The following is a 25,101-nucleotide window of genomic DNA, read 5'->3' on the forward strand; positions in this document are numbered from 1 at the left end:
TTTGGCAGACAGAATAACGATCTTTTAATGGACCAAAGACTGGAAATTCTGGTATTTTATTCCAGCGTGACTTATAACACCTCTGGTTATTCAGTTAAATGCTACTTCTACACACTTTCTGTGAAAATACCGGCTATTCTACAGCAATGATGTGTTTGGCTGTGGCAGGGTGGATGGGTTTATTTTCCCAGCCCTCGTAACTTTACAACAGCAGCTTAATTTCCCTGAAGTGGTCACGCAGTTTGAATTCTCCAGTGCAAATGTACTGAGAGCTGAACATCCAAAGCAGTCTGCCTACAGAATACATAGTACACAAATCAACCTAGTCAATCATGACCTAAATTTATATTGCATGATGACAGCAGCTCCCAGTTTTAGAATGACCCGGGGTGGTGGTGAATGTAAACAGTGAATAAACACTTAATCTGTACTGACAGAGCAGAAACTGATAACGTACTCAGTATTGAGGTGAGTTTTGTCCTTTTTGTCTATCGCTCTTGCAGAAAAAAGAAACAGGCACCACTTGAGCAGAATTTCCACTTTCCAGACTTGGATAGGTATTTGTGAACTGCAGTTTACTACACAAGCTCAGAATACAAATAGTTTCCATCGAGTTCTAACCTGAAGAACTGCAATTAAACTTCTTTCTGAAACTAGAAATAGCTCCACAATTACTGTGTCAAATACACTTTTATCTTTCAAGCCAATCCCCAGTAGTCTTTACGTGGATTCAAACACTTAATGTCACTAGAGAACTTGGGAGCTCTGCACATTGCCAAAATCCTCTTCGGTGTCGCTAGCTGTTGCTAAACTATGGAAGGTGTGGCTGATGGCATCCTCCTTACAAGAAACTGCTCCAAAGAATAAGGAATGAAACTGGAAAATGCAACATTTATAGAAGTAAGAAACCACATGATGCAGAATTTGGAGGTTAATTATTTCTGAAGCTTTTGCAACTTTAAAATCTTTACAGTGTCTCCTAGTAAAATACACCTGCCACCTGCAAATATTTCCAGCATTACAGTTAAATGTGGTAGTGGTGTTCTTTTGCCAGCTGTGCTGCTGTGAAAACCAGTTCCGCTGAAACACCATGTGCAGAAGTGAATATCAACATGCAGTAACCCCCAGGCTACACATAGTGTTCTGCTAAATACCAGCTGAGGTATTCCACTGTAAATACAATTGGGAGTCTCCTTACCTTCTGAAAATGAGACTCTCTTGCCTCTCCTCCCAGCATTGCATGGCCCTCTGTCTCAGTCACGGCTGTTCCTTCCATGCCTGTCACCTCTCTCATCGTGACTCTGGAAATACTTTTGATCTCTTGTTTTGCCAGAAGACTCACAGGTTTCGCTGGCTCTGTGTTTGGTGCAATTCCATCCCACGGTGGCTTTCTGGAAGCAACTGCTTCTGCATTGCTGTCTTTATCCATGGAATTTGTCCCAGATTTACCCATACCGGTCTTCGAGCTGGATTGGGGAGAGCAGGTCAGGTTAGTAACTGGCTTTTATGTCTTTTTGTTAGAATGTTTTTATTTTCTGTTAATGAAAAGCATCATGGCTTTCGAACAGATTCTTAACAAGTATCTTCCCTTCCCCTCCTACTGCAACAGAACCCCGCAGAGATAAAGGAAAGCAGAAGCTAGCACGGAGTGCTCCCTGTTGCACCAAGTTCTGTTGCTGTACGTGGTGTCGAGATGTTCCTGAACTTGGTCTAGTTCACAGTTTTCCTATGAACAAAGACTCCAGGATCTGTACAATGCTTACCAATACCCTGCAAGAATGAGCAGATCGCTTCCTCTCCATCTTAAATCTGACTTGGCTGGAAGATGTTAAATTTCAATTTTTCATCCTCTTAAGGCAGTCTGCCTCCCTCACCCGCCCCTGAAGCCCACTGTCACCTCTCCTGCCGCTGTGAAAAGTCGGGAGGCTGCTGGGAAGCTGTTTCCTTTTCAACATCAGACAAGGTAGCCAAAATGAAGCTGGCTTCCAGCACCATATCTTCAATGCTGAAAGCAATTGGTCTAAACACAAATATTCAGAGATTAAGACGGCATGCATAATGACACATATTGTAGGAGAAAATACAGCTCATGCAATTCTATACATAAAGATTAAAAAGTACCTCTGTGAAAAGCTGAAAATCTAATATATTTGCTGCTGAAGAATATGAGATGGCTCCCTGTTACAGATTTAAATGCACTGAGTAAATGCTATACAATATTATACTTAGTCAAATTATAGTTTCAAATATGTAACTGTTAAAATTATATTTTAAACAGAAAATATATTGTTTCTTTAGAGTACTAAATAAAATAATTGCATGCATTAGACTGAGAACCTGAAGCATTCAGGTAACTTCAGTGTAGGTGCTTGTTAGTTGGCATGGCTAGCTTAGTAATGCTGGTGCCTATGTTAAACGCTTTATGCATAATAACCAACTACTTAACCCTGTATCGCAGATTAGAAATGCAGCTTTTGGTATGAAATGAAAATCTATTTTACTGTTCCAGTTAAATATTCATTGAGTAACCTGCAGACAAAAACTGACTGTAGAGTTGTAACTGCAGTAGTTCTAGTTTGGTATGCTCCAAAACATACTTTCCAGATACGTCAAAATGGATTGAGACAGGAACACTGGTAGCTTCTGAAAATGCTAGTAGTCCCTGAAAAGAAGGGGTAGGTGGTTAAGTGCTGTTTTAAAAACAGAAGATCAATATTAGAATATAAGTTTATCCCAGCTGTTGTTTAGTGGCAAAAAAAGGGTAAAAGTCTACTGCTTCTAGAGTATGTTTCTTGCCTTCCCTGCCTGGAGCTTTGCCAAAGGAGCTTCTGCATGGAGAACTTCTGTAGCCATGGTGCTTTCACCAGTATAGTTATAGTGTGTCTGCCCAGCACTGAAACTACATTTTTGTTGTTTTAAAAATGTTTCGCTTGCCTTTCAAATGCTACTGTGAGGGAGTCCACAGTGTCCTGAAGATCCTGGTTTTCAAAGCTAATCCTCAACCAGCTGGTGAAACACTGCGGCTGGTCAGGAGGCCTGGTGGAACACTTCCCAAGGCCATTCTGCGTTGTCCTGAGCAAATCAGGCAAATTAATGGGAAATGTTTTATTTTCAAGACAAATTCTTACTTTACCCTCAATTCTTTAAGGCAAAACGTCACTTCAGAATCTACTCCAACTTGAAAGTAGTCAAATTCATCTGGATTTAGTTGTATTTCAGTAAGCATCGTCTTCGAAAAATCTGTTTAAAATAACAAGCAAGCCAAGGACTCAAAGGAGTGAAGTTTGAACTCAACAAAACTATGATTATAACCATGAGGTTTTTACATCAGCATTGTTTGAACAAATAATTGTATTTTTATAGTGACTAACAGTAATAAATGTTTAGCTTATCTATTTCATAATTAAGTAAAATAAAATCCTCTATATATTTACAGTATATTATGTAAATTTAAATGGCTTTTAACAGAATCTATTTTATGTTCCACTGTGTAATCTAACCTGATACCTGCTGTCATTCTTGCAAAGCTGCTTTGTCAACAGGCATTCATCACAAATAGTATTACCGGCTGCTTATTGTTGCATAGATAGGAAGACCAAAATGCCGCATGACTTTAACAGATTAATCATAATTGCTGACAATCATCAGAGGACAATGAAGGTGGACTTAGGGTCTTTGTTTTAAATTATAATCTTTTCCTGATACGTAAGTGGCAACAGGAAATAGGCTCTTCAGTTTCAGGTGTTCTATTGTCGCTTGTTATCATTAGATTAGTCCGTAGTTGTTATTGGGTATGTGAGAAGAAAGCAAGAGGGTACTTCCATGATGCGTTATGGTCTCAAGAGGCATTCAGAAAAATTCTACAGCAGCTTAAACAGTACACACGTATCCAGTTCTCTTCCAAAGCCAGGCTGCTAACGAAGTATTACAAACTGTTCCAGTCTTCTGTTTCTCTGCTCAAGAGGATTTTTTTCCTCTCAGCCTTCAACAAGGCCCCACTGCCTGTTCAAATGTATTCTTGTAAACCTCCTTAAAACTCTAGAAATACATACTTGTAACACATCTGCCAGCTTCTGCAAGGCAGAGCCTACCGCGTGCAAATGAAAAGAAGTCTAGGCAGAAGGTGTAATTTCTTTCTTTGAAAATTAAACCTGAATGTGGAAAAACCCAAGCCATCACCAGATGATATGTTCAAAGGACACGTTTTGTTTCAGGGCATACAGAACATTTGCTGCAGGCAGTATACTGCATCACATGCTACACAACAAGAACAATGCTTGTAATTCCTCCTTTTTCTCCTTGACCGTTTGTAATTTTGGTATCTCATTAAATTTTTACCTCCTATTTTCTTCACTTTCGTTCTTACAATAACACTTGTATGTTTCTAAAATAACAAAATTTGTCATTCAAAATGTAATCTTTTTAGTGTCTTTATTTTCAGTAATTTCTTCCCCATTTTGCTCCATTCAGTTTCCACCACTTAATCCTTCTTGCTCTCCACTGTTTTAGCCTGTTCTCAGCACAATCCCCACCCCTACGCTCTAGGCAGTCATCTTTTTCTAGGTCATTATCCTCAGCTTTGGTCACAAGCAAGCATGAAAAGCATCCCTTTATTATATGATATGCAAGAACCTATACTTCAGAAACACAATTATATCTTTAAAATTAGTTTGAGTCACACACCAAGAATCTAGATTGTTCTCCATCTCAGATGGAGATCTGAAAATGGCAGCACGTAGCATAACAGTGTTAGGCCAGCTAACACACTGTATTGCCCTTATACTAAAATACACTCCGTAATGATATCAATTCTATAATTACGGTGTTCAGATTTAACTCCTTTTTAAAACATAAAATTACCTCCTTTTTCCTGTCTGTTGCCATGCTGCTGCTCTTGCAGCACAGTAATTACCTCTGTTTAAGCCTACAGCAAGTGGCATAATTTATTTCAATTGGCTGCTGAGTCTGGTATCTGCCACTGATACCAGGAAAATGTTATTAAAAACATACTTTCTTAAAATATATTAAAACAAGAGGGTGGCAGTATGACTTAAAAATCTCTCTATATATGTTCCCTCTCTTAAAAATCTCATTCAGCCATAAAATGCATTCTCTGTTTATGTTGCAATAGTTATTGTTCCTTTAGTTCACCCGCTTTGAAGTCCCAATATTGTTCATATTTTGCATTTCCTTACCAGTGTCTTCCTCAGTGTAACTCTTGAAACAAACTTTCATTGGAGTCACTGATAAGGTTACTTCTTCTTGACTGGTCGGAAAGTGAATCATTATATCAGCCAGCAGCCTACAAAATGTCATTCACCATCAAAATAATTTTACCTGCCACAAATTATTAGCTAGCATTTGTTACTCACATTAGAAATTAAAATTGTTACTTGGCAATACTGTTTGAAAAACTGCCTTTGAAAAGCGCACCCCTTAAAGTGTGCTATATCCTTTTAATTGATTTGTATAGTAATAGGTACATAAGAAATCTAAGAATACAACCAGTAATTACAAAAGCAAATTTGTTTATATTTAATGCCTGTGTATGCTGCCAAATCAGTCTTACACATATATATATTGCTGCTGCTTTTCTTTATGTATATATCACAATTCTGAGCAAACCTCGGCATTCTATACTCTTTCTTCCAAAGCTTGCAGTTTTAGAAATTGCATAATCTTTTTCTAAACACAAGACTTAGTATCTATACAGTGAAACCTTTAAACACCTTTAATGCTTTAATGGTTGATTATTGTGACAAGAGCTCCTGTGCACAAGAAACACTTTTAACAGAAATGCTGTCAGGAAAAACACAGTCTAACTGTTCTTTGCCTTTGCTTGCACTGACAAGCCAAATCTTGGATTCCTCCAGGAGCTGCTTTTCAAAGCAGAACTTTGCCTTATTGCATTAAAAAAATTGTACTTTTACCACCGGACCCTTTGCCTATAAAATTAAAGCACTACTTTATTTGTCATAGGCAGAAGTTGCTCAAAAGTGTGAATTCAAATTATACATTTCACACTTTTCAAGGTTAGACTGAGTAGGATTAATGGCAGAATGATCTCTTAAGTTGTAAAGTGAAAAATCAAGCACTAGGATACAGGATTTAGGAATTTGCCATTTTTTACTGTGCCCTAATCAGATTTTCAGTATGTTAATGCCTATAAGAGCAGTATTGCTGCCTGTATGATTGTTGGGTTTTTTTTCTCCTCAGAAAAAATATTTTTGTATTCATTACCTGGAGTGGACTTTAAGTATGTTTGGACACATGTGCTTTGCAAAAACAGCCTGCAACGGATCACATTCTTGACACGTCAGCTTATACGTTTTTACAACACCTAAGTATAAAGGATATGAACAAAAATCAATGCTGGTCTGTAATTTTAAATGTTTTTTCAGTACTAATTGTTCTTTCAGGAAATCTCAATGGAGAAAGTAACCAAGCAACTTACTCTAGCTATGTGGAAATAACTCACCCACAAATAGAAAACTGAATTAACCTGCCTTCTAAGACTTCCTTCATCCTATTAGTTATGCCCCTCCAGCATCTGAGTTTTTTAAGAATCCACAAGAAATAAGTGAACAGCAACAAATGCAACAAATGCAGGGGAAAAAAAGGCTTCAATATTTAACCAGTATAACAATATGAATGGTGGTGGAATACAAAAGGCAAAGCCTACAGATCTCAATGTGCTTCTAGATAAGCATGAGCTAAGAGACCTTAATTGTCCTGAGACTTAATTCAATATATCATCTCATTATTAGTAATACAAGCTAGATTTTTAATAAGATAATTCACTGCCTATTACACAGCACAGCTCAACAAGCTATGTTGATAGATGATGGTTCTTTATGAGTTTGGCAAAGACTAATGCCGATGAATATACCTGGTGTTCTGCTGGACTAAGTATGTCAGACCTGTTACCGTGTTGAAGAACAGCAAGTATTAGAAGTGGAAAGACCCAGTAAATCCTCTAGTTCAAACACCTGCCAAAACAGGATTCCCCTCCCTTTCCATAATGTGGGTTTTTTTCAGAATTTACTCCAGCCTAATTCTAAATATTGTAAGCATTAGGCTGACAATTAATACATATCATGCAGTAACTACTGAAGTGAAGAACGTTTGTCTGATAAAGCCTGTTATAACTTCATTTTAACAAGGTGATACACATGATAAATATAAATTATGATGTGAAGGGGCTGAAAGTGTTTGGCATAATAGTGTTTGGTATAATATTCCATCGGTAACATTCAGTTAATTACACTAAATATTGTGTTGCCCTGCTGTTTTAAACTGCTTCAGTTTCTGTAAAGTCACTTCATGTGTAACCTACCGTATTTGCAGAGGAGCTGAAAAGTTACGTGATGATCATTAATATTTGTATAAATGCTGCATTTCTCTACATTCCTTTCCAGCACATTTACACATCTAAATACAGGAAGAACTGACTGTAAAAAAAGTAAAATAAAAACCAGTGCAGAGGTTACTCACCAAGCAGTTTTGCAATATTATTTCCCTAGTTTCGTACAGTTTATCTCAAGCTCCTGCTCTTATGGCTTCCCCAAACTGCTTTGTAAGCAGACACTGAGGCAGCCGATACTGATCCTTGCCATCCTCACCCGCTATTCCAATACATGGCCAACAGATCTGTTTCCTAAACAACTGGTCAAAGCTCTCCTGGCTCATACTGTTTTTGAAGGCTACAGGAGAAACACTCCAGAGGCATAAATGTGGTATTCCTTCACCCCAAGATTTAGCTGGTTCAGACTTTGGGAATCGCAGGGCACAGCTCAGGAGGTACAACTTCTAAACATAATTAAATACTAATGCTCTCTTTTGCAGAATTGCTCCGAAGAGCTTGAGTTTAGAGCCATCCACATGCCTCTCTGAGCCTCCCCCTATAATTTCATTTGGAAATTGGGCTAATTTGCTTACAAAGCTGTGCATAACAATCCATTAAAATGTACCTTAATTATCAATTTACATGGGAGGGATAACTGTTTTTCCTTTTGACATGGTTGAGACATGGCTGACCAGCAGTAATGTTGAAAAAACATAGATGAGAAGAAGACATATGCATATGCTGACCTTGAAGAATTCACTGATCTTAGTGCAAGCTGAAAATATAAGTAAAATAATTTACTAACTCAAAACTATTTCATATCAAACCTTTAACAAAAAAGCCATCTCTGTGCTTTAGTACCATACCTAAACCACAAAACCTTTAAATGTGTACCTCTCAAAATAAATACAGATGCATTATGGATACAATCGTGTTCAAACTTAGCACCTTCATTATTCCTGGTCAAAAGTCACTGGTATAATACAGGCATAGGAATCCAATCTATGGACATTTAAGTGGCCCTGGAGTGTGAGTTACCCAAACACTTACAGCTCAGCTTGCATTTGAGGCATTTGGAGGACTGGACTTTATTCTAAAACAATCTTCCTGTACACCCACCCACATGATAGCTACAAATGAGGAAAGACACTACTAGCACCTCAAAAATTCTTCAGGTATAAAAAAAAAAATTATCTCCACTTCTGATTTTCCAGCCTCCCAGCAAGTTAAGGAGAGTTGATTGCTTTTAACTACGAAACCTCTAGAGAAAACCCTAATTCTGCTGGAAATGGTGTTTGATTAATCAGAGGCGTATTAATGGATGCATTCTTCCTGTTGAGTCATACCATCACAAAAACATGTTGTTTAGAGGCAGCTTCTGATGTGGTACAAAACATAAACCTTTTGACCCATGACAACAGAAATAAACCCCTTGGTATTAATCCAGATGTAGTGGACAAGCTTCAGCTTGGGTAACAAAAAATCAAAGAATACTAGGGGCAGAGTAGGAATGAATCTTCCATAATGTAATCTCCATTATTACAATTAAAGAAAATATGGCATTTGTCCATATGGAAAGTGGAGGAAGCTGAGAGAAAACATAGCTCAGACTGAAGGGTACCTGTAGGAAAACAACACAATATCCAACAACATAAATACTATGCTTCTGAGAAAGATTTTCAAATTACAACAAATCAAATTCACTTACACCTTTTTCTATGGGGTCAAACGAAAATTCATCACTAATACGTGCTATGGCATGTATTGCTCTTCCAAACACTAGCAGGGAAAGAAAACAGTGCAATATGCAAAGTTAAAAAAAAAGTTATACTGTATTTTCTCCAGAATAATTTAAGAGGAAACATTACAAATTTCCTACATGTTTCAAAGAAAACCAATGGTATGGTGGAAAACATTACTCTTTCCTTTTTAGTAGTATAAACACCTTGATGTTTCCGAAAGCTGCCTCCAACGAGGCGCACCTCAAATGTCATCTGTCCCTTTGCAGCAACTGGCGTGACCTATGTCACCACGAATTAATTCAATCTAATTGGACAAAACACCACCAAGGTTAGAATTACATTTTGTAGATGGCAACAAGTTTGTGCAAGTGGTAAGCGGTTGGGCGTCTGTAAAGATGTAGCCCTAAGAAACACAGAAGAGATCAGCAGCGGGTCTCAAAATTTGCCTCTGCCCACCCTGGCACTGGCAGCACAGCACTTCGCATGAAACGCTGTGCACAGGAGGTTTAGTTGGGCCTCTGGAAGTATAACAGCGTGCACAGGGAGGCACCTAGCTAAGCAATGGCTTCTCCACCACTAAGTACCACAAATCCAGGCCTCTGCTCTCTAATCTGAACAATTTTCAGAGGCTGCATTTTGCCCCACAAAAATGCTTTTGTCCTTCTGGGGAGGAGGAAAAGGCAGCTCCTCAGCTCTACTGTGACCGCAACAGGGCTGCCCGCAGCTCCCAGTGCTTCGTGTCCCACTCTGCACAGCCTGAAAGCCCCCACGGGGAAACCTGCTGAGGGCAGTGCCAGGGACCCCAGGGTGCGAGCAGGCCAGTTACACATCCCCATGGCCGCTGGCCCTGCTGAGCTGGACTGCCCTGAGGCAGCCCCACTCTGGAGCGCCTGTTTCTTCCACACACCCCCCCTCTGTCCCAAGCCTTCTGCCTCCCCTGGGGCCACGGGTACCTCTGAGATGAGCCCCCGCAATGACACACTTCATGACCGCCTGCCAAGCCCCCGCCTCCACCGCGCCCTTCCCCTCACACGACTGCAAAAAAGGCGGGAACTCCCCACCTCCGCAGGCCAAGCGCTCTTCAGAGACCCGGATGTCACTACGGGGGAGGGGGGTTGGCTGCGGAGAAACGCGTTTCGCGCTAGGTTGGCCCTTCGGAGGCGCCGTAGCGGGGTGTTTGGCGCCGGCCTGGCTTCCGGGAGGAGCCGCAGCGGCTGGTGTGAGGGAGCGCGGCGCCGAGCAGGATGGTGAGCGGCGGGGCCGCCCCGACACCCACCCCCGGGCCCCTCTCCCCCGCCGCGGCTCGCCCCGCCGCGCCGGAGAGCGTTAGGCTTGTTTTCCTCCGGCCGCGGCCCGTCGGGCCTGGTGGGCGCGGGGCCCCCGCGGTGCGGCGGGAGGGCGATCCGCGGCCGACGGCCGTGCTGAACGTGCGCTCGGGGGACGCTTAGTGTCAGTCGCCGCCCAAAAATCCGCCTAATGCCGAGCTGAGGTAGAGGGAGGGTCGGGAGGGGAGCGCGGAGAGCAGGTGAGGGCCCGCCGGTGGTGAGGAGGCCGTGCTGAGGGGCTGTCAGCGGCGGGAGAGCTGCCGGGGCCGCGCGAAGGAGCCGGTTTTTTATATATATATATTTTTTAATTTTTTTTTTAACGCTTCTCTCATAACATCAACAATCTATTAATTATTATTTGCCTATTCATTTGGCTATATTTTCTTTTCTGTTGCTTTCTTTTGTTTAACATTGATCATGTTTCGCCCTGTTTTTCATTCCCCCCTGTCTGCAATCAACTTCTCCATTCCAATAAGGCTGGGCACAGAGTAAGTTTACTCCTCTTGGCTGTTGCTAACACCGGTGGTAAGGGCTTGTTAATGTTACTAGATGATATGAACGTCAGACGGTACAAATGAATTAGGGGCTGCTGTTCAAGCCACGCTCAGGATTGCACCTAAATTCCTAGTAAAAGCCAGATGTTGTAACATTCTTTGCCACTATTTTACGTTGCAGATACCTGTGATTATTAAACACACTTCAGTGCTTTTAATTGTTGTTATTGTAGCTTGCCAAGCTTTTCTTTTAGTTAATGGGAGCTCAGATGTGATTTTGGGGAAAATATGGGGCTTGCCAGTTTGCCACCAAAGGAAGCGATCTTGGTTGAAAGCACACACTCTACTGACTTCAGTGGGGTTATCTGTTTTAAGTGGCAGTATCATTTTATTAAACCTTAAATACATAACTAGTGTTGCATGTCTAAGCCCCTTAAGTGTCACTAAGAGAATCTATCTATTGCCACTTTAATAATCAGAATTGCTTGTTACCCATTTTTTACTTGCATTCAGGTGTATCATCTCTAGACTGATGCTAGTAAGGGTATTTTTCACTGGGAACTCTTGAAAGACCATCAGAAATGTGTCTTTTTTCCCCTCTCCTGGGTTACTTTTAAAATGGTAGCTCCTTGATTAAAAACTCTTGTGTTGCTTTACTGATACTTTCAAGCATCTGTTCTCCAAAGATGCATGGCTTTGATGATGGCACTGAGATGTTCTTAATCTAAAAAACCCCAAAACCCAACCAACCAAAGAATCCCCCCCCCAACAAACAAAACCCCCACCCAAGTTTCCTCTGCCTTTTTTGATGACTGTTAGCATGAAGATAGCTGCACGGCCTAAAAATTTAAAAAGCAACTATTAAAAAAGGTAATTTTTTAGCATAGTTACTGCTGCTTTTATATATATCTGTCTGGGCCGTGTCTTTTACAAACACATTTGATTGCTGTCATTTTAGGAACTGTCTTACTAACAAAGCATTATGGTTGGAAGATAAACTGTCTCTTTTTAAAATGGAGCTATTAATCAAATTAACAGGGATGACTGTCTCTAGATCCAGTGTTTTTACAGTGTAGTAGCATAACATCCCATGCTTTATAGAGCTTTTCCTGCCCTTTTTGCATAATTAATTTATTGCTGTGTTGCTCACATTAATTATTTCTTTATTTGCAGATTTAAAGCCTGTGATATTAAACTACAGTCTTACTTCATCTGAATCATTAATTTTGAAGCCCCTGTTAAATTTGTTTTCTCCTTGCATCTATTGTACTGAAATTAAATAGAACTGGTAATAGAACCACTGTGCAGTAGTCTGGCTTATCTTCTCTGCAGTGCCCCCCCCCCCCTTTTTATTGTTTTTGTTGGTTTTTTTTAAATTGTTAATATTATGCTGTTGTTCAGTGGTTCCTACAATACGGACCCTGAACAAGCTTCCTATTCTGGTCAGCTATTAACACATGTTGCAAATGTGCTGCTTTTTCTTTTTTCTTTTTTTTATAAGGAAGAAAACAGTTAATTAAAGTAGAAACAAACTTGGATGAAGAGTTTTAAAGGGAAGTGGCCACAGTTTAGCCAGGTCTGTGCTTGAGAACATGTACTAGAGATGTCCTATGTTGGTTTTTTTTGGATGTTTAAGGAGAAAAAAAAAGTGGGATAGTTTATGGTAGTTCCCCAAAATGTGTAAAATACATCAAGTAGTAACGCATTTCTGTTGTTAGACCTTGCAATGGCTTTCAGCAACAAAATAAAAAAAATAAATCTGTAGACTGTTCTGTTTTTAAGGCCCTCCTCTGGATAATGCTCTACATTAGGAAGGACCCTTGTTTTCCCTCAATATAGCAATATTCCATCACCATTTCATTCTTATTTTAGTAGCTTTTACATCAAAATGCAAAGTTATGAAACTGAAGAAAACATTGCAATGCTTTCTGTTTCCTAATGATTCTTGTCTTAATAAGTATCTGTAACAATCTTTCTTTCCTGTCATGACACCTGATAAGTTGGTGTTAGTATTAGGAGATCTTCACATTCCACATCGATGCAACAGCCTCCCAGCCAAATTCAAAAAACTGCTGGTTCCGGGAAAGATCCAACACATCCTCTGCACAGGAAACCTCTGCACCAAGGACACTTATGACTACCTCAAGACTCTGGCTGGGGATGTTCATGTTGTCAGAGGGGACTTTGATGAGGTAGCGTCCTCTCTTGATAATGATACTTTTTTGTGCATCTTTTACATAAAAGGCAACAGTTGGATTATTTGTAATTTAAGTGGGCAAACTGAGGTTATGTAGTACTAAGAGCACGTGAAAAGCAAACTGGGCAAAAAGAGTTGGGGTTACAATCAATAATGTGAATTGCACAGTAAGTTCTCATCTGTCATCAGTATGAATAAAAGTAATTTGCATACTTGGCTATGCCTAGGACTTCAGCAAACAGGACCTGCTGTTGTCAGATCTTTTAAGTCCCTTGCATCCTACCACATTTTCCACAGTGTTCATAAAAGCAGCTTTATAGCTCACATTTTGTAGCGGTAGGACAAATGACGTTGAATATTTCTATAAGCTTTCCCCCTCTCTTCTTGGTGTTGCACAGAATTGATTTTAAATATAAATCTGTACATCTAATCTCTGTGTGGTTTTTTTGTTTTTAGAACCTGAATTATCCTGAACAGAAAGTTGTAACTGTTGGACAGTTCAAAATTGGGTTGATTCATGGCCATCAGGTTATTCCTTGGGGTGACATGGCCAGCCTGGCACTGTTACAAAGGCAATTTGATGTGGACATCCTAATTTCAGGACATACACACAAATTTGAGGCATTTGAACATGAAAACAAGTTCTATATCAATCCAGGATCAGCTACAGGAGCCTATCATGCCTTAGAGAAGTAAGTGAAGTATGGGAAGTATCTGTGGGGATTTTCCTTTTGATAACAAAACTGAACTACAAAACTCATTATGAAGGTTAATGTTTGCATTCTAAACGTTGGGGAGAGGAGGGGTTGATAGTACTTGCTAAATCTCCTTGACTGAAACAGACGTGAGTGAAATACTTAAAGCTTCACATCTGACATACTGTGCTTACAAAATCCACATCCATTTTTCTTAGAGTATTTCTGTTAAGTTGTGGCAAAACACTGCTAAGTTGATTATATATGCACAATTAATATCAATTTTTTCCTCTCTTTCCAGTAACATCATTCCTTCATTTGTGCTGATGGATATCCAGGCTTCTACAGTAGTTACATATGTCTATCAACTAATTGGAGATGATGTGAAAGTAGAAAGAATTGAGTACAAAAAATCTTAAAAATGTTTTTGCTTGTCTGGTATTTTTACCATCTCATTCTGAACTGCAAGTTACTACAATACTTGATTGCTAGTTTACAGTACTACACTTCCTTGCTAACAGCTTAACAATGTAGCTTATTGATAATAACTTTAAAACAACATTGTGTTTGCTTTTCTCTGTATCAATTGATTTGTAAAATACTCCATTAAAATGACTGTTTAAATACTGTTCCTTAATGTTGTAATAAACTCCACTTCATAGAAAAACTAAGCTTTATGAACTGTTGTTGGGAAACAATACAGCAGTTGTAGTTGATTTTAAAATGCCTGAGGCTCTGGTTTGGTGAATTACTTCTAAAGGATACTCATAAAGGGCTTGAACAAAAAGATTGAGGGCTCTGGGGCCATGTTACGTTTGCTTCAGAATCCAGTTAATATTTAATTTTCTCAACATTCCCAATTAAGTTAAAAGATTAAAATAGATTGACAGATTCTGAAAATATTACAATTAAGTCATAATTTACAGTAGTAATTTCACTATAGAAAGTTTAGCTTTAGTCTTTTTATAATTAAAGCAGTTTCAAATACCACTATGCTTTAATGAGTGATGGTCTCATTAAATCTATAAACAGTGAAGAGAGGCTTTCCTTTATTTATGGCTTATATCTGGCACTACATGTATAGGCACTTTGCTCCCATGTACAGAGGTTTTAAATAATGTAATTACATATGACATTCGTGCTACTACTGAAGACTAAAACATTAGTTGTTCAAGAATACTGGACCTTTTGGCTCTCCTGTTCTCATGACTGCAGGGGACTGAATGTATTTTAACAGCTCCCACATCTTGTGACTGCTAACTTTCCATTAAAAACAGAGTTTTATCTTTTGTCTCCTACAGAAGAACATTTAGAATGGTGGCCTGTTTCCTCTGCAGATGTTGGCCTTTGTATTATGACTTTTTCCAGTGCAGTATCTGTGCAAAAAGCTGTGGAGTATTTGTCATGAAGGTTTGAGTTAAACTAATGGTTTTCCATAGAACTTAAGGGATCAGCTAGAACCCTTACTTGTGTGTCATAAGCTGACTAAATAACTTACTTCTATTCAAAATAAACCTGCTTTACCTTAGAAGACGACCAAGCATTTCAGCCTGGTATCTCGGGAACCTCTGGCTAACTGCTACTTCATGCAGTGAAACATACCTCTATTGCTTTATCCTGCTGCAGACATACAGAAAGAATAAAGTTGAAAAGAAAACCTTAGCAAACGTTATTCAAGGAAGGTTAGTGACTGACTGGAAGATCAATTTACTGACAACTTCATAATTAAAAAAGGTTTCTAGAACACTGTAAGGCCAAAATTGACACGTAAGTCTGTTTATTTGTGCTTACTATAGTTAAAATTACAATTTGTCTACAAAGTGTATTTTACATGAAGTATACCACTTAGTTACAATTTTAAAAAAAGTTTATCACAATTATGGAAGGTTATGTTTGTGTGAAAGAAATCTTAGAGCAATCTTGACAGCAGACTTACTTAAACATGGAGAAATACAGAAGTAAAGCAAATAAACTTCAATCCTTCCTAAAATCAAAGTGCTGAATATGAACATTACTGTTGAACAGAAACAGGAAATTCTGCTGTAAATCTAAACTGCTTCCATAAGGATAGAGTATGGAGAAGAAACAGCCTAAAGCAGTTAAAAAAACTTGGAAAGCTCAGGGCAGGTTTTGGTAAAAGAGCATTGAGGTTTTAGTTTAATGTTCACTTCACTGGGATGAGCCTTCTCGATGCATGGCCCTCGTCTTGACAGTAGAGGGAGAAAAGAAAAGGGTAAATCAAGACCTTATCGATGACGATTCTAGTACACAGGTCTCCTCTGGTCCATTCAGATACATCTGGAAGGTAAGAGAACAATTTTAATAGGGCTTAGGAAAATGGGATATAATCTAAGACCTGTGAAAGTGCTTGAAAGCGTAAGGCTTAGCATGGCACAGATTTGGTGCAAGTAAAATGAATTATTTGAATTAATAAAGGTATATTTTATTATATACAATGTATTTTACTAAAATTAATTGGCTAACAAGTATTTTTGCTAGAAGTTGAGTGAAGTCTTAGTTTAGAAAAAAAGGAGAAAATACTGCACGTTGTACAGAAGTGGTTTGTTTTACCTTCAGAAGATCAGATGATGGTGTATCTACCAAAATGGGATTTCCACATTTCTCTTGATATTCTTGAATTAGGGCTGTTGCATCATCAATGCTGTAGGAGGCAAAAGTTTATCAACTTTGTCAACAAGTTCTCTAAAAAGCCAAGGATTTAGACTACATACACTGAAGTATAAAAATAAGGTATGACCCTACATTTTTGAAGTCAGACAGGTCCTATCATTTCCTGGTAGAGGAAAACAAGCCTAGCATTTAACCTGTGGCTGTTTATAAATCCAATATATACTAGAATTTAAATGGTTATTTATTGGTTCCTGTCCCATTTTGACTGCAGGATAACTGGTAACAATGTGACTTGAAATACTGAATATTTGGGGTCTGAAGTGAAAGTGCTAATTGAGAATTGCCCTGCAGTAGGTTCAGTGGCAAGAGCCTTTGTTTTATTTAAGTGGAACATAAGAAGTATTTCTAACTCTTGAAAAACAGCAGCAAAACCACTAATTCCTAAGTCTTGAGTACAGGCAGTTAATTTATTTTTTCAGAGTATTCTTATTGCTGAAGCTGTGACTCCATGATGCTGCTAAGCTGAATTCATCTGAAGGTAAGGCAAAGTGATTCAAAGCAAAAAACGTTTGTTTCTTCAGTCAGGTTACTTCTATTTTAACTGCATTTGATCTGCTTGCCAGTCGAGGCTCAACAAGCTGTTACTTTGGCTTGCATGACACTGTAAAACTCTACCCTAAGTATGCAAAGTGGTAAGGTAAGATTTTTATTTTATTTATTAACTTAGCAATCCTTTAAAAATTCTTGGAGACTAAGTACTAGCAAATCTCCATGACTTCAAATAAATGAAAATAAAATAAAGAAGAGATTAAATTTCTGTAATTGTTATCATTCATGCATCACCTGTCTTACTAACTTACCAGTTCTTTTCGGCAAAATAATCCACCAGTTCTTTCACTCGGTGAGTATTCATCAATTGTTGCTTCAACAATGGAAAATACTTAGTTTTCAAGAATTTTTCATATAGCTTCTCATTTATGATACTGTCCAAAACCAAAGATCTAATCTGTAGATTTAAGATTTAGTAATGGAAAAGTATTGATATTTTAAAGATAAAAAATTTTACTTTTGAATGAAAAGAGGTCAGACTCCCATAAAGCAGGATTTTTTGAAAATATTTTTTTTAGTGCTGTGAAATGGCAGATTTTATGGAGGCTAGTCTCAGATTCAGATAGGGCAATGAATTAAGAAACTTGCCCTTAGGAAGGCAGACCAAGGCAAGGCAGGAGAGAGTGCAGTTTCATAAACCCTTTAGCCTTTTTGCTTAAAAGGTTTATTTAGGAAATTAAAGTAGTACTGCTGCAAACAATGCTGCCCTACAAATAGGGGCAGCCTATACCACAGCACTGTGTGTGTACGTACAACAAGTTTTCCAGTTGCACAACAGTAATAAAAATGAAAAAATCCCTGCAAATGTTGCTATATTTTAGAAGTGTGCATTATGTCAACTAATGCTTGGCAAGATCAGAAGAGAGAGAAAAAAAGGTTCCGTGTACACTTATGTATCAAAAAAGTCTCTAAGTCAAAGGCAAGTGAAGTAAATTTTATTTACCTGAGAAGCAAATGCCACCACTTCTCCAGTGTTCATGTGTTCATCTATTTGTTGCAGCACAGTTTCTGTGTTACATGTCGATAAGAAACCCTTGCAAAAATAAATTACAAAACATTAATATTCTGTGAGCGATTAAAGTAGAAACTCTCCCTTCACAGCAAGTATTTGATTTATTCAGAAACAATTAATATTTTGAAATTCTAGGTACAAACATGAAATTATCAAACCAGGAACTGTGCAGTTTGACTGAAAGAGTAGTACTCATTGCTTTTAACTCTCAATGGGTGTTTTGCTGTAGCTGTTACAGATTTGTTTGACTCATTGCCAGCAGACTACATGTCTTACACTAATGCTGTAATTTGGGGAAATCTTTCTGAGCTTAACTTTAATGACTGGAAGTCTAAGAATTGAAGATGCCTTTACTAGTGCCAGTTTGCTCATGACAAATATGGGAACAGCCTATAATGCTTCATCTGGGAGAACAGTGCAGAGCATAAATTAATGGAAACAGATGAGATGAGAAAGGAAACTGTCAAGATACATGCATAGCAAGGATATGGCTTTAAGGCAAATGGTTTACAGCAGAAGCTGTAATGCATATCAAGCACCTTTCTAAGAAGTCAGGAGCTCTCCACTCAACACTTTTCTGAAGTATGATTCAGTACTTATAATCTGCTGTGAAACTAGCCCACTAGTAGCTCCTCAGCAATTATATATGTTATCATCAACTTCACGCTGCCCGGGCAAGAATATGCCTATGGCTTGGATTTTATAGTTTTTTTCATGGATTTTATGGGTGGGATCCCGTAAAATAGCCGCAAAGTCATATGACAAAATCATTTGACAAAATCATATGACAAGGCTGCTGAGGATGACTTTAAGCTAGCTGGTTTTGCTTTTAAAAAAAAAGCACAAAACAAGAGGCAGTGTTCACATGACCCCTTTCAGAAGGACAAATTCAGAGCAAGAGCCTTTATGGGTGTGAAATGCCAAGCAGCTGTCAGCAGTAACATATTTAAATAAGCTGGAATTAAGTCACCATCTTTCACAGTTTCTGGTGAACATAACACGCTTAAAGATATTTCCCTTGCACAGATAGAACACAAAACTTATTATTTACCTGAATTTGCTGCTCTCGCTTCTCAGACTGAGGAATTAGCAACAGGCACCCCAAAGCAAAAGCTGGAAGGTCTAACTGTGCATATTGTTTAGCTATTCCAATGACATCCAAGTCAGCCAGAACTGGACACCTTCAGAAGAAGATTAGGAGTGAAGTTCTCAACTCTGATACGTATAACTGGATGGCTTAATACTGTCAACAAAACTGTATCGAGATTCTTAAGCCAGATAGAACACTACATTTTTTTACCTCATCTTATTTTCAGAAATGGCCAAGCTATGTGAGTGGAAGTTTCACAGAATACAAATGCATGACAATTTTCTAGCTTGGGGAAAAAAACCCAAAAAACTAACTCCAGTTTCTAAACACCCAAGGACCTATTTTGAGGGGAAGTGTTGGCCAACCGCCCAGAGTAATGCTTTGGTACATATGTATATGCATAGTAGTGTAGGCATGTTCTTCAGCTGGATCCCTTTCCAGTATTTCCTAACTTTTGGGTTGAGTCAGGCGCTCTGAGCTCAGATTCTTCTCTTGAGCAAGTCAGAGCATTGTGGTGAATAAGATAATGATTTATTGTGCTTTTTTACATTGTAAAGGCAATGCAGAATGTTTTGGAACGTTAATACCATAGGTTAACCACATTTATAGATGCGCAGCTATTAGGTTTTTGGCATGTCAGATTTCTTCTTTGTAGGAAAACAAATTTGCTGTCTCTTACACTGTGTTAATGTTTCAGGAAGTGTGCTATATTTGGGGCTAAGAAAGGTATTAACTGGACTTTAGGGTTCACCATGAGTCCTTTAAAAGTGTCAGGACAGGAACAGATATCCCTCATGGGGACAGTGACTGGACAGGTAAATTGGTTTTCAGTCTGTGCTGCTGATTCTGAGCCCCAGTTCAGAGAGCAGTTCCCAGTAGAGTTTAAACAGCCAAGGTATGGACTTAGAGCACATGTTGTCAACAGTCTGCAGCCATGCACAGAATTTCTGTTTGGATACGTGCCCTGATCCTGTCCTTCCCACAGGAGGCAAAAGGTTCTTCCTCATGCCTCAGATTCCCCAGTGTTCAGAGCTCCTTTGCATGTTCCAGGGCAGGTTGTTAGACGAGAAATTACAAACAGGCATTCCCACTCAAACTAATACAAATGTGGGATGTACTATCTACTTACTTGAGCAGAATCACAAAACACTCGCAACATTCCTCTAACTGCTTAGGACTTGGTGGACATGAAGCTAAGAAATAAAGAAAACGTGATAAAGTAAATATATAACCAAGTTACTATACAAGTACGATAGCTAGTAACAATCCTACCTGTGAGAAATGGTGACAGAACTATACTTCGCCAAGCTCGACTGAAGTTGGGAATCTGTTGACAACAAAGTCTTAAAGTAATAGCCAAACACAGTTGTAACTAAGCGTACTTGTAAACACACACAAACACCTTGACCCACCGTAGGTGGAAGAAGCCTGTCAATTTTCTTTTCTTTTTATCCTGGATGAGTTATTGCCTAACATTGCTTTCCTCATCTCATAGTCTAAGATTTAGCCATATTTTGACTGATGGCAAAATTATTCTGTCCAACTTTACAAAACCCTCCAAGTGTTTACTGAAGGAACCAAAAGTGCAAAATATGCTATTTCAGTGATTAATAATGATGCTCATCTGCATATTGCATTGCCATCAAAATAATAATTCAAAAAGAGTATTTTCATGCGTAACACTTCATGGCATAGATGGCTGCCATTCACACACAAACACACATGCACACACACAAACAAATAGGATGCTAAATTCCTGTTAAGTGAAGAAAAAGATGAGGAGTCACAGAATATTTGCTTACCTCCCATAATGAATGAATCCCAGTAATTGCTAACAAAACTCTTCTTAGATATTGAATCTGAAAAAAATTTTTTCACAAAATGCTACAGTGTTTTTGAAGATTTGGTGATAATCTACAGAACTGCACCATGCTTGTTGTCTTGCCTACAGGATGCAAACTTACAATTCCTCAAGATACCCGTGTTTCTTTGGGAGGAGTAACTGATGCATATGGAAATACGATTTATAGTTTAGTAAATTGAATTATCACAAGCAGCAGCAGTATATGTGTGTCAGTAAATACCCAAGATTTCTGTTAGTCTTAATACAACTGGTGCTGAAAAGTTTATGATCCCAACTTCTTTGCTATTAGTACCTAAATCTCTTTAGATTAAAACAAGGTTCAATACCTGCCCCTTATAAAACCACATTGCCACGTACATCTGTTACCTCCTTAGGCTGCAGCAACATTACATAAAGCTTGACAATCAGAGGTAATTAAGATTCTGAATGACAAAAATCAGGATTACTATCATAATAAAAAAAAATTTAGGAGTAATATTTTTCTCTGTGTGTATAAGTATACACATATATGAACAGTTTGTGCATATGTGTGTATTTGCACACAAAAGTATGCATATTATGTTGTAAAATTATAAGATGAAGAAATTTTTCAATTTATTATCATAGGATTTACTCTTGCCACCTGAAAGGCTTTGTGCCTTTAAAAAAAATAAAACTAGAACAATTTAAGATCAAAATTCTCAAGCAGTACTGCTAAAACACAAATTCATCAAAGCTTCATCAGTTCAGCATCTAAGAGCCCAAAGTAACCACATAAATGATGAATAATTGTTCACAGTAACTTTATAGTTTATGTATCTATCCCATTCTTTAGAAATCAGTGGATAAAAAAAGCCTTTTTCTCACCTCGCTGCAGAACTTCATACTTAAAAATTCCTTACCATACTGAAACCAAGGAGTTTCTGTAGGAGGCCATTCCACAGTTGAGAATCATATACTTTGTATTCTAGGCTAAGTTCTGTCACCAGTCTAACAGCCTAAAGGAGGGCAAGGACACACTGTATTTTAATATACATTCATGATCATCAAACCTTTACTGCTTGCCAGCGTAATTTTAGATTTTTACAGCATTACTGGGACTTAATTTAACTCCTGAAAGGCCACAATCAAGCCACTCTCAGAATTATTTTACACATGTGAGGAGAATTAAAACAAAACAGAAAACCCAACCTATACATGATAACACTTTATTTTCTAATTGTAGGAAGGCTAAAGCTTTTTTAATCTGTCACTTTCAAACTTTAGACTAGCATGTGTATATTTCAACTAAAGAACAGATCACTTCCATTTTGTGGCTATACATCAGAAGTATTACCATTGAAGCCTAAAGAGAATAGCATACTTTTTTTGTCACATACTATTGCCTACCTGGAAATCTCATTTACCTGCCCTTGTCTTCAGTGTTAAGTTAGCTGCTTACAAAACATACTTGGTAACACAAAGTAATTGTCAAATTCCTAAGCAGAGTAAAACTTAAAATCTATTCCTGGCATATTAGGTAGGTAACTAACAGCTATTCTAAAGGTGTATTCTGTTAATATTTAATTAATATTGAAGTATGAGGTATGAGTCCAAGCATCTTTTAGAAAAAAAAAGAAAAATGAAAAAAAAAAAAAAAAAAAAAAAAAAAAAAAAAGGTTTCTGCACCAAAGATCTTGCTTCCCAGACAAGAGACAAGGTATGGGTATGCGTACACAAAGGTGGGCAAGTACTAGGGAATAATTATGTGATGGGCAGTAGTCAGCACGTCAACAGGTTGGGTTTTTTTCGGTCACTCTGAAAGAGGAGAGTCTTTGGGGTAACTGCATATTCACTACTATTTTAAAATATAATCATGAATCGTGTATTGTAAGTAGTGTATCATGAGTTGTGTATGAACAGGACTGAGTACACTGGAGCAACATCTGTTTAGAAATGCATGTGGTATGTAGAAAGGTGTACATTTCACACAATGTGTAACAAACAAACAAAAAATTATAACGGATTTAAAAAAAATCATACCGTGGGTTCATGGCTGTGATTCTTCCACAGCCCTTTAATCATTCCTTCCTTAGGACTCTTATGAAATGATTCATAAGTATATGGAATATTCAAGATTTCAAACTCTGCCAGATAAATGCAGCATTTTAGAAAATACCTGCAAAAAAGTCCCCCCCAAAACCAGGAGTTAATGATATTTACAGTGATTACTACATTATAATTCACATAATCAAGCTCAGGATAATATTGGAAAAGTATTCTGTTGCTTTAAAAAAAAAAAATTACATAGACTGTACTTATGAAGGAGATCTTAATGAAGTAAAAAACTTTCTGGTAATTGCTTAGGGAAACCTCATTCACCAGAATGATGGATGGCTTGGATCATCTCTAAAGATAAACCACTTACAATAACTCTTACAACTAAAATTTCATTTGTGCACAGAGACTGCATATTTACAGAAACCCATATGTAGCTATTTGGTATGATGTACTCTGAAAAGATCACTTTCAATTAAAAAGACCCTAATTCCAGATTACCAGCATATAAACTATTCTAGATATTTTCTAGGCTAGTTAGTTCTACAGATATTTTCAATGAAACATTATTCTGCTGGGGTTTTGGTTCCTTAGTTTTGCAGAGGACTATGTCTTTGCAGGATGACCAGTTCCAAACTGATGAACAAAACACTATATATATGGGTAGGAAAAAATGCTTCAGTTGCTAGAGAAATAACTGCAACCTATGCAAAATGGAACAAAATATTTTCCACATGATGTCATATTACTTTCAGGTTTACAAATTAGGACTGTGATGTACTGGACCGCATTACAGTGAAGTTAAAAGATCTAATTATGCTCTTCAGAAATAGATTTTAAAAGCTCAAAAAACGATTAGTAAAAAGTAATTCTCCAAATATCATATATATTTTTCCAATGGCTGTTAAGGACCAACAAAACATCATTATCATCTTACTTTACTTTCTCAATGGGTTTCTTGAAGAGTGATTCCACAGTGTTAGTATCTGCCAAGTAGAGCAGACACTTAAGTGCTCTGCTCCTGTGAGCAAATGTCAGCTGAGTAACACCAATCGGCTGAGAGGGGGGAAAAAAACCAACACAGTGAAAAATCACAACAATTGGCTGAACAACTAGAAAGAGGGTTATATATGTCTAGTATGATCCCTTCTAGGATTTTTTGATTAATTTAGTAGAAATATATGCTAAATAAGAGACTGGTTCACATTCGGCTTTTCTACTAACCAGCTGAAATATTTGTCAACTTCAAAGAACACTGCTAAACCAGGTGGTTTTCTAGATTTAAGACTATTAATGCAGGCAAGAAAAATATTTGTGATATATAGTATCAGAAACACATTTAGTAAGTGTGAAAGACTGAAGGTTAAAGTTCTGCTAAAATAATTTTACCACTCTGCTTTAATTCCACCCAAAGTGAGCCAACGTATTACACAGCTTAAAGCACATTCTAGAAAACATTTAATGAAGTTATTTTTGGATAATATCAACAATAAATTTAGAAAACCCAGAGTTTAAGGGCTGCTCTTGACAGTCAATAGCAAAATTCAATGAACACCATAGTTCACTCCAAAGGTGGGGGAGAGAAACATAGTTTATATACTGTATGAGCTCTATCCAAAACACAGATACAAAGGCCTTAGGCTGAAACCCATACAGTTAAGCAGCCAACACTTGATTTTAATAAGAGGTAAAAATTTCATAAATAGCAAGCTAAAAATAAGAATTTAGAAACTTACAGATGTGGCAGATGTTGTAATTGCAAAAAGCATTCTTGAACTATAATCCATTGGCCGTGACTGAAGTAGATATATAACTCTGCAAAAATGCATTTGTTTTTAAGACAAGTATAGTGTAGCTATTGAAATACAATGTATCAATATTCATTCAAATGTAAATATAGTTCACTGTCAAAAAGAGATTAAGGATAAGAGATTCCAAGGATATAGAAAACAAGGAGAAAACCTCCAAATAGCTACTCTTAAGCACTTACTTACATTGGTAAGTTACTGCAAATGGCATTTCATTGCATAATGAAGTATTTGATGATTCAAAACTGATGTCACCAGAAAGTAAAAATAAGA

General features: G+C 37.8%; 3 protein-coding genes across 7 annotated transcripts in view; 1 reads left to right on the forward strand and 2 right to left on the reverse strand.

Moving 5' to 3' along the window:
• Positions 1-99: 99 nt before the first annotated feature.
• On the reverse strand, positions 100-9,124 carry RAD9B (RAD9 checkpoint clamp component B). Its single transcript, XM_075041265.1, has 10 exons — positions 9,054-9,124; positions 7,971-8,120; positions 7,337-7,451; positions 6,241-6,340; positions 5,196-5,302; positions 3,134-3,240; positions 2,598-2,662; positions 1,898-2,020; positions 1,199-1,466; positions 100-876 (listed from the first exon to the last, which is right to left on the reverse strand). Exons 2-10 carry the CDS (start codon positions 8,058-8,060, stop codon positions 748-750), a joined length of 1,104 nt encoding a protein of 367 aa, XP_074897366.1. The 5' UTR covers positions 8,061-8,120; positions 9,054-9,124; the 3' UTR covers positions 100-747.
• Positions 9,125-10,193: 1,069 nt separating this feature from the next.
• Positions 10,194-14,422, forward strand: VPS29 (VPS29 retromer complex component). Of its 3 annotated transcripts, none has more exons than XM_075041271.1 (5): positions 10,320-10,334; positions 12,408-12,482; positions 12,907-13,098; positions 13,560-13,795; positions 14,100-14,422. In XM_075041271.1, the coding sequence occupies exons 2-5, from the start codon at positions 12,444-12,446 to the stop codon at positions 14,215-14,217; spliced, it is 585 nt and encodes a 194-aa protein (XP_074897372.1). In that variant the 5' UTR covers positions 10,320-10,334; positions 12,408-12,443; the 3' UTR covers positions 14,218-14,422. The 3 variants fall into 3 exon arrangements, with proteins under 3 accessions (XP_074897374.1, XP_074897372.1, XP_074897373.1); XM_075041272.1 differs by lacking the exon at positions 12,408-12,482 and adding an exon at positions 10,889-10,900 and having other exon boundaries at positions 10,323-10,334; XM_075041273.1 differs by lacking the exon at positions 12,408-12,482 and having other exon boundaries at positions 10,194-10,334.
• A 1,128-nt stretch (positions 14,423-15,550) lies between these two features.
• KNTC1 (kinetochore associated 1) overlaps positions 15,551-25,101 on the reverse strand; it is a 41,315-nt gene continuing 31,764 nt past the window's right edge. For all 3 annotated transcript variants that reach the window (XM_075041264.1, XM_075041263.1, XM_075041262.1), the window contains 12 exons: positions 24,757-24,835; positions 23,958-24,076; positions 23,006-23,141; positions 21,886-21,981; positions 20,943-20,999; positions 20,413-20,467; positions 20,270-20,333; positions 19,102-19,231; positions 17,982-18,071; positions 17,290-17,435; positions 16,370-16,460; positions 15,551-16,096 (listed from right to left, as the gene is read on the reverse strand). In XM_075041264.1, the coding sequence (XP_074897365.1) occupies positions 16,037-16,096; positions 16,370-16,460; positions 17,290-17,435; positions 17,982-18,071; positions 19,102-19,231; positions 20,270-20,333; positions 20,413-20,467; positions 20,943-20,999; positions 21,886-21,981; positions 23,006-23,141; positions 23,958-24,076; positions 24,757-24,835 (1,123 nt within the window). In that variant the 3' untranslated portion in view covers positions 15,551-16,036. The remainder of the gene's footprint in view (positions 16,097-16,369; positions 16,461-17,289; positions 17,436-17,981; positions 18,072-19,101; positions 19,232-20,269; positions 20,334-20,412; positions 20,468-20,942; positions 21,000-21,885; positions 21,982-23,005; positions 23,142-23,957; positions 24,077-24,756; positions 24,836-25,101) is intronic.

This window comes from Buteo buteo, chromosome 11 (genome assembly GCF_964188355.1).
Source record: "Buteo buteo chromosome 11, bButBut1.hap1.1, whole genome shotgun sequence".
NCBI lineage: Eukaryota > Metazoa > Chordata > Aves > Accipitriformes > Accipitridae > Buteo > Buteo buteo.